At 42.5% G+C, this 9,190-nt stretch overlaps 1 protein-coding gene across 2 annotated transcripts; it reads right to left on the bottom strand.

Moving 5' to 3' along the window:
* Positions 1 to 926: 926 nt before the first annotated feature.
* Positions 927 to 8,270, bottom strand: LOC127439579 (nucleus accumbens-associated protein 2-like). Of its 2 annotated transcripts, none has more exons than XM_051695756.1 (6): positions 8,092 to 8,270; positions 6,970 to 7,814; positions 6,710 to 6,886; positions 6,470 to 6,575; positions 5,397 to 5,494; positions 927 to 2,811 (listed from the first exon to the last, which is right to left on the bottom strand). In XM_051695756.1, the coding sequence occupies exons 2-6, from the start codon at positions 7,766 to 7,768 to the stop codon at positions 2,285 to 2,287; spliced, it is 1,707 nt and encodes a 568-aa protein (XP_051551716.1). In that variant the 5' UTR covers positions 7,769 to 7,814; positions 8,092 to 8,270; the 3' UTR covers positions 927 to 2,284. The 2 variants fall into 2 exon arrangements, with proteins under 2 accessions (XP_051551716.1, XP_051551715.1); XM_051695755.1 differs by having other exon boundaries at positions 8,097 to 8,270.
* Between the last annotated feature and the right edge of the window lie 920 nt (positions 8,271 to 9,190).

The raw sequence follows: 9,190 nt of genomic DNA, 5'->3' as shown, positions 1-9,190 counted from the left end.
CGGCAGACTCACCCGGAAGCCCGATCGGGGCAGACGAGCGTGCTGGGGAATGGGAGGTCCGCGGGGGGATACCTGGTGGAGGCGGTCCCATTGGGGTCCCCAAATCGCCCCCAGTGCTAGCCACGCTGGCCTCATACCCATGGGAAAAAGGACAGAGGCGGGAGCCTCTGGGGTGGCTCGCTTTCTTACGAAGGTGAGCCGCGACCGCAACGTTGCCATAGACATATTCTCGCAATGAGAACATGCACGAATGCTGTCTCTGCGTGAGCAGTGCCCAGACACGAAAGACAGTGATCGTGACCGTTAGAAGGCGAGAGATAACGAGCACAACCAGGAATAATACACAATCGGAGAAGCATCTTTAAAAAGATGCGTCTTTAAAAAGACGTTCCGTGTGTGCGCTCTTTTAGAGAAATATATACTCTTTTAGAGGGGAAAAATGCTCTTTCAGAAAATATACTCTCTAGTTTTTCTGCCGAAGCGCCCAGGGGCGTTCTCTGCAGTGCAGCAGTGCAGAGGTGGGAGAAGCCGCTGAAATGCGCCGTCAGATTCAGCAGAGGTGAATGAACAGTAGTATTCAGCTCAATGAGCATGACCGTTTGGCTCCAAAGAGAAAATCTGAATGAGTGGTGGCATACCAGCTCCTTTTATACCCGTATGTCCGGGGGAGTGGCATGCAAATACCACTTGCCAATTTTCATTGGCCTTTTATCAAAGACCAGAGGTATCTCAGGCTCCCAAGAGTGACCCCTAGTGTCACTACATCGACACCAACGTCGAGTGAGTGACAGATAGGGAACTTAGTTCATGTTTTATGTTTCATCTATTAACACTATACAATAAGTATTACTATAGTTTTGCAAAAGTCCTTTTTATAAAATATAATTAATAATGATGACCAAATAAGCATCACATAGATATCCCTCAAAATAATCCTTTCCTTTATTTCACTTCCGAAAAACATCATACAATTGTGTTTCAAATGTCCAGGCCAGCTGCTGTGCAAAAAACTGGCAAGCATTTACTATACAGCAGCTTGAGAATGAGAGTGAGATTAAAAAGCTTGGGAGGGGAAAACTGAGAGTCTAGCGTACTCTCTAGAGAACTGTTGTTCTTGGTTCAGCTTCCCTTACTGTACTGAACTCAGCAGTCCCATAGTCAGCTTTACACATAGCAACCACTCTCTTCTACCGGAGTCCAAAAGCAGTATAATTCTGATTTCTGAAGCATGTATGCTGTGTTATATTAAAGAGAGCCTTTGTCCTGCACTTGTTTTTGCCATGCAGAAGTCCATGATCCATTTGTTTCTTTAATTGGCAAGAGTATAAGAAATGCCAGAGGTTATGAGTAACATGCATTCATAAAAAAATAAAAATATAAAACAAACTGCAGACTGCCCTTAATGTACGGGGTTTGTTTATGTAACTGTATTTATGCTAAATGACTCCATGTAAGATCCTTACAATTTCTTATATTTGATGCAGAGTTTCAAATTAATCCTGGAAAATATTGTTAAATGTCTAGTTCCCATGATCATGCATCGTTTATGTTCAAGTTGCCACAAGTAGTATTTGGACATTTAAGTCACATTTAAAAAAAGGTATGAATACACTGCATTATATATATATATATATATATATATATATATATATATATATAGATATAGATATAGATATAGATAGATAGATAGATAGATAGACAGATCGATAGATAGATAAATATAGATATATAGATATAGATATACTGTATCCAAGTGGTACTTGAAAAAAAAAAACTAAGCTAGACTGTTTCTCAGAACTAACTTAGACATTTTTGCATTTACTTAAAACCAACTGATCTCAAAGTGATTTTAGTAAATGTATGAGCTCAAGTTCACACATGTGTCCTAGCAGAGTAACTGTGTTGTTCATCATATTAACTTTGAACATGTTCCACAACTTTTGACAACCAGAAAGTGTCCCAATACTCATTGTTTTCATTTTTAATGTTATATCTTTTTTCTAATTTGAGACTTCAACTTCTTTTTGTAAAATATTTTGCTTGAAAAGTGCTTTTTTGTGCTATATTTCTTTAAAAATAAATTGGTTTAATATTTTGTTACATACTGTAATGCTAAGACATTCATACATTTTGTAAGCCTGGCTTAAGTGTCTCAATACGTCTTGGGGCCACTGTGTGTTCAGCGACATGGGAGATTTGCCATTAGTGATAGTGATCCTTTTTAATGTGAGAAGCTGCAGACCAGTTTATAATATTGTGAAGAGGAAGAAGTCACTGATCCTCTTTATGTGGTCTCTGTCTGTTCTGTTCCTCTCTGTGTTCTGGGGCTGCTGGCTGCCCGCTCTTTTTCTCCTTTCTTGCTGGCTGGGTTTAGGGCGAGCACACTGGCCGCTCTCTCAGGACTCTCTGGAAGCCTCTCAAAGTCCTGTGGGTTGTCTGACTCTCTGGCTTGCCCTGGCTCAGGCTTGGCTGCTTCACCTTTGGATCTCTCTTCTATACTGACTCCTGTGAAGTGAGAGCTGTTCCTCAGTGTCTCTCTGCAGTCTCCATAGAGATGCTGCTCCAGAGTCAGATTTGATGCTGTCAGGTGTTTGAACTCTGACTCAAATGGAAAACCACCACTTGGCTGGGTGGCTCCCTCCACCTGGCCTAGGACTGCAGTCCCCCTGTACACCTCGATGGCTTCTGGGAGCATGGACTTGATCTTGGGGAGCCAGCGTTTACGAACTCTCCGGGCGTTTGTGCACATGTCTGCGGCAATCACATTCATTTCACTCTCTTTGAAGTTAGGGGCAAAGTTCTGACAGTAGACTAATGAGAGGACAGAGAGAAAGGACAAAGATGAATATTAATGCAGATATGCCAAAAACTGCAGTTTAAACAAGACTACTTTGAAACTGTAGCTTCCTAAGCTACAAGCTACTCATAAAAGTTAAACTGCAGTCAAGCTACTTTTTTCTTTTCTTTTTTTTTTTCAATTTGGAATGCCCAATTCTCAATGTGCTTTTAAGTCCTTGTTGTCACATAGTGATTCGCCTCAGTCCAGGTGGCGGAGGACAAATCCCAGTTGCCTCCGCATCTGAGACCGTCAACCTGCATCTTATCACGTGGCTTGTTGAGCGCGTTGCCACGGAGACAAAGCACGTATGGAGGCTTCATGCCACCCACCGTGGCAACCACGCTCAACTCACCACGCGCCCCACCGAGAACAAACCACATTATAGCGACCACGAGGAGTTTACCCCATGTGACTCTACCCTCCCTAGCAACCGGGCCAATTTGCTTGCTTAGGAGACCTGGCTGGAGTCACTCAGCACACCCTGGGATTTGAACTAGCGAGCTAGCGAACTGCAGGGGTGGTAGCCAGCGTATTTTACCACTGAGCTACCCAGGCCCCCTGCAGTCAAGCTACTCTTTAAAAAAAAGTAGATGGATACACTACATTTACTAACAAAAAGAAGATAACAACATTGAAGCTATATTTAAAGAAAATATATTGTAATATATAGCAATTAGTTTACATTTTTTAAATAGGAATATTTATATTTAAATTTGAATAATATATAGTTCAACATTAGACTGAACATGAATTTATACTAGATACTATATACAAAATATAAAATAATAAAACTAGTAAAAACATCCTATTATATATGACTGAGTTGAAATATAATGATAAAAAACATCAGTTAACTAAATATTTTGCTTCAAAAAAGAAAGCAAAGTCCTTTAAGGCTGCTCATGGGCTTTAGTGAATCAGTGAACATTTATGTGAACGAATTCATTTAAGCCGGCGTCACACAAGCCGATATTTCCAACAATTTTAAGGTGTAAGCTTCATTTACATAATCACCGGCCAGTAGGTGAGAGACGAAGCGTGCAATAGCGTCTGCCAGCGGGAGGTCCTTAATCCCTTCATTGACAGGACTCCCAGTTAATGGTTCAAGCAACTGGAAAAGCACATCAAACATGACAGAAAAAACATTCTGTTGCTGGGGCAGGCTCTTCCGTTCTCGTCAAGAGACCAATGATCTTCTTCTTAACGTTTTCATCAGTGATCGCACTCAGCGATATCACAGAGCCATTTGTAATCCACAGTGATTCTGTCATCAAGCATTTTTCCTGGGGTTCTCCTACACTAAAATGACTAATGAAATCAGAAAGCAGAGGCACTACAGTTTTTATTGAACGTAACCCTTACAAAAAATCAAGAGTTGCTTCAAAATTGCTGCAAACTTGCCACAAATTCAGCAATAATTATTTGAACATGCAAATGAGCTTGTTATTCACCACAAATGTTTGCCTGAACTCTGCAGATCTTTACCGGTAGAGGTGAACCTGCAGTGAAGTGTCATTTGCATGTGAAAATTAATGAGTGACGAATTTGCTTCAAGTTTGTGGCAACTAAAATAATTTCTTTACTCACTTAAAGCTGCATATGGACATACGCTTTCTACGGCAAGCCCTGAAGGGAAAAATACACAATCACACACATTCGCAGGGTAAAGTTACTCCATTAATTGCATCCTAAATCACTCTATTTCAATTGTTTATGTTCATGCGGTACTCCTGTTGTTATTTCGGCGAGCTTCACATGACAGGGATCGAAGAGAGAATCGGTATGTCTGTCACCCCTCCACCATTCTGGATCGGCAAGTGTGCCATACCTCCAACTGAAGAGAGTGAGATCTCAGCAAAACTGTCAGCAAGTGTGACACCCTCAGCCAAAATTAAGTTGTTTGGAATTGGCTGATGTGACGCCGGTATTACATGAAAATCCGAACAAACGGACTCACTAAAATTAATTGGAGTTCCCAATGCTAAATTTAAGTGATTTGATTATTGTAAGCAGTTTATTTCCATGAACCGTCGAAAAGAACCGATTCACTTAAATGATTTGGAATTTCTAGCGCTACACTTTAGAACAGTTTAGGTGTGCATTTGATTGCTCCCTTGGCTCCATTGCTGCGTTCGCAATACAAAGAGATAAATGTAGCATTTTTTTGGAACTACTTACTGGAAAATGTAACTATACTGGAACAGCTATACTATTGTGAAAATAACTGAACTACTGTTACGCTACTGAAAAAAATGCAGTTAAGTTTGTAGTGTTGCTACTTTTAGATAGTAGCTCTTGACACTGCTTTACAGTCACACAACACTTTAGCACTGTTTCAAAACCAAGTGATGCTATCTTAGATTTTGGCCAAAATTAGGTATCTTTGGAGGCAGCATAATTAAGATGATTATCTTTTGGAACCGTTTTTACATCTGGAGCGTGCCTATGATGCCTTAAAATGCTGCCTCCTAAGGCAGCTCTCTAGGTTTTGGAACAACTTCTTTTTTGCTTGAAGTGTGACTGAACCTGTACAATGGATTGTAAAAGGGCCACTCACGTTTGACCGTGTTGAGGATGCGGCTGTCCAGTGGTTTGCGGTTTGGATCACAGTTAGAAGAACGAATTCCTGTACCACAGCTGTCAGCAAGTGTGTTCCTGCAGACAAAATATCATAGTCAACCACTGGGGGGCACACATACAATATTTTTCTAAAACACCATTCAGTCCTCACAGTCTTCACATACAGTATAATGATATATTCCATACAGGGGCGGTTCTAGGGTCAGTGGATATTTGGACTTAGCCAAGACCTCTGTTGATACATATGAGGCCATCCTTTGATGAAATTTTGGAATATAATACACTTTATAATAAAGGTTTAAATGAAGAGAATTTACATCTGTGAGATGTCACTTATATTGTAAAATTTAAATATTACTGAATCTGAAAAGAAAAAGGTCCCACTAACACTTTGTCTCAGCTTCAGATGCGCTCAAAGATCAGAAATTGTGTGCTTTTGACACTAAAATGTGATTAAAAAAAACACTATATTGTTCCTTTCAGCTTTCCGTAGTTCAACATTACATGACAGATTTATATAATTGATTTTTGAGTGCTTTAAGTTAGTTTAGAAGATAGCAGGCTAAATCTATTACGCTTTGTTTTCAGGATTACATACAGTATCTAAATATTTGATACTGCATCTGTATGGACCAACTCAACACAGTTCCCAATATTTCACCAAGACAGAAATGTTGACCAGACACAGCAACGAACGCGTGCACGTACATGAATGCTGGAAAGCAGCTACCAACAAGACTGCACGTGTGTACTGAATTGAGTCTGTATATGTTGTTATCAATACTGTAGAAAGACAGATATCATTAATTTATATCTATTAGTTAATATTAATATATTTTGTTAAATATTGAAATGTAATATGTTTTATTATCAGCTTAATACCGAAGCACTGGTACTTCTGACATTACTACAAAACATTTGTGACTTAAGCCCCGGTAGCTGACTATGATTCCATATCTGCTTTACAGGGCTTGTTCATTTCTATGGTAAAACTGTGTTGTTGTATTTCATACATTCTATAGTTGCACACACATGCTTGTTATGTTTGACCTGTCAAAAAAAGCAGCTAGGAGGCGTCTCAGCAGGACTTTGTGCTTGACCCCAGCGCAGAGGTGACAGTTCATCAGCTGACCACGCGTCATAAAGACACCAGATCCTTCCACAGCACGAACAACAGAGAAACAAGGAGACCTTAGCTCTGAATCAGTGACTCAAATGACTCAGTCTGAATTGATAAATAATTCAGCTGTACATGGAGTTTCAGATAGGGTGGCATTATTTAGGCCTCACCTCCAATAAGCTCCAGCCTCTCTCCAGGGTCGCCCTCTGTGTAGAGAGCAGGGTGGCAACGGTAGCCGATCTGGCTAATGAGACCAGCGGGCAGAGCCTCTCTGTCTCCTCCCAGCAGCACACAGAAGCGGTTCTCCAAGGACAGAGGTAGGGAGGACACCTCCATCTTTTCTTGTACTGTAAAGAGACAAAACAGGAATTAATTCCTAGCTTTTTGAGCTGTTTTGGCACATAAGAGAAGTTCATTACAGGTTATTTACTGCCAAAGAGACTGGCCGTGCCCCCATAGATCTTTCCATTTGTTAGGCTCTCGTATGAGTCATCCTCAAAATCCTCCTCCTCATTTTGATGTGACGTTGGACTGTCTGTGGTTGGGAGGCTTGAGGCTCCAGGGCTGGCGTGATCCCTGGTGGAGTGCTCATAGGGATGCATCACAGGTATTACCCCGTTCCCACCTCCACCGTTGTAGAAAAGAGTGCTCATCCTTGAAGATCTGCCCCTTGTGCCCCTGTCCTCCTCAGCATGCTTTTGCTCTGCGCTCTGAGCACACACCGAGGTCTCCAGCTTCTCTTCCTTGATCTTGCAGACAGTTGTGTGGTCACCTAGCAACAGGGAGGAGTTGTTGTTGTTGTTTGGGCTGGGGGGATCGTCTGTGGCAGATGTCTGGGAGTCGCAGTATGGAGCGCTGGTCTTGAACATGAGGTCCATTCCTCGTTCCACAATGTTCTGGATCTGAAGGTAGCCTGCAGTGTACATGACCATCAGCTGATCGCTGGCACTCACTGTCATCCTGCCCGTGTAGCAGAATGACAGGATCTGCCGGAAACAAGATGGGGCCACCGACGAGGGCAGCTCAAAGAGAGTCTGGGTGCTACCGCTGAACAAATCACGGAAGTACAGGCTGCTGGCCGCCAGCACGGCACGGTGGGCCTTGAAGGCCTGTCCATTGACCATGATGGCCACATCGCAGTGCTGGCCCAGCAACCGCTGTTCGTTTAGGCTGTCCAGAACCGTGCTGCCAAAGTTTGGGATCTCCATGTGCAAGAGCTGTGACATCATGCCAGTTTCAGTTTATTGGAGAAGACAGGACGTTCTCACCAGACATCTAAGACAGCAGAGAGTCAAGATAGTGTCAAGGTGGATGGCGAGATGTTGAGGCTTAAGACAAGTATTGCAATGTTGTTACACAAACAGAAATGTAAAAAAAAAAAATGCGACAGATACTCTGCACAGCAACTCCCTTGGTAAACAGCTTTTTTCACCCCAACATTACCAGAGTCTGCATGTTTGGAAACTCAGCAATAAGATTGCTCTGAGTGTTCAAAAGAAGCTGAAAAGTGACCCACCAACACACCCACCCTCCCTCGCAACCCTGCCACTACCTGACCTCTATAGCAGAATCCTCCGAGATGGGAGAGAGAGAGAGAACGCAGACAGACTCCTCACATTAACCCAGCATAAGGAAAGGTAGCTTGAGATGCAGAGAGATATGTCTCAATCCGTCCTCTTCCTCCCCGCACAGGACTGAGCCAGCGAGAGGTAAAGCGAGCGTCTGTGTGCAATCGATGCACCATCTACTGTATGTCACAGAAATGGGGAGAGAGGCTATAGGCACAGACACAGAGACTATGGAGAGGGGGAGGGAGTGAGACTGAAGGAAAGTCATTTAAGGACACAGAGAGAGAGAGAGAGAGAGAGAGAGAGAGAGAGAGAGAGAGAGAGAGAGAGAGAGAGAGAGAGAGAGCCTGATGCGGATAACTGCCCTGCAGAGAGTAAACGTGTTCGTGTGCGATGGAGACAAAAGACAGACAAGACAGAAAGAGAGAGAGTAATGGCTCACTTTTATTCGTAGAAGACGAAGAAAAGAATAGAACGGGAGCGTTCACCCCATATCAACCTCCATGCACCAACCAAAAGGCGTGTAGACACATAATCCATCAGGAGCTGTCTCTGCCACGATCGGCTCCGTGCTCAGGATTATTTACATTAAGGGCAGACAAATGGAGTGTGCCAGGAGAGCAGCTCTGCATTGCAGTCCCTGTCACAGGCTGGCATGCTCAGTACAGAGTCTGCATACCCAATCAGATGTGCCAACACGGCATCAGACAGATACTCAAGTGATAAGAGAAAAAAACGCAACACTCAGCCTCAAAGCTGCCCTAAATGTCAGATCAGTACATCCAACTGAGTAGCATTTTAAGACTGCATGTATTAGTCTGTGATAGAGGAGACCTATGGCTGGAAGACTACAGTATGTGCAAGTAAGAGTTGTGTACAGAGCAGTGGGGCAGTAAAGTAGCGTCTCTCAGCAAAGTGAGTTAAAAGGAAAGGCGGTTTGTTTCTCTCTTTGACTCACTAGCTTTTAATGCCAAAACGCTGTTTAGCTACAGCGTGACTCAGCACTATTAGAGAAAAACATATAAAAGGTCTGTCAAATTCCAGGCTTGCATCTCATTTTAAATAACAAAAAAGATAATAATT

This window comes from Myxocyprinus asiaticus, chromosome 4 (genome assembly GCF_019703515.2).
Source record: "Myxocyprinus asiaticus isolate MX2 ecotype Aquarium Trade chromosome 4, UBuf_Myxa_2, whole genome shotgun sequence".
In the NCBI taxonomy this organism is placed as follows: Eukaryota; Metazoa; Chordata; class Actinopteri; order Cypriniformes; family Catostomidae; genus Myxocyprinus; species Myxocyprinus asiaticus.
This window is presented reverse-complemented; position numbering and strand designations above follow the sequence as displayed.

What these genes read in the sequence shown, in the direction of transcription:
- LOC127439579 (XM_051695756.1), bottom strand. Translation starts at nt 7,768, where the DNA reads ATGATGTCACAGCTCTTGCACATGGAGATCCCAAACTTTGGCAGCACG. An exon ending in GAGGCTGGAGCTTATTGGAG is followed by an intron (nt 6,576 to 6,709) that starts GTGAGGCCTAAA and finishes GTGCTGTGGAAG; the next exon opens with GATCTGGTGTCTTTATGACG. An exon ending in CTAGCTGCTTTTTTTGACAG is followed by an intron (nt 5,495 to 6,469) that starts GTCAAACATAAC and finishes TTTTGTCTGCAG; the next exon opens with GAACACACTTGCTGACAGCT.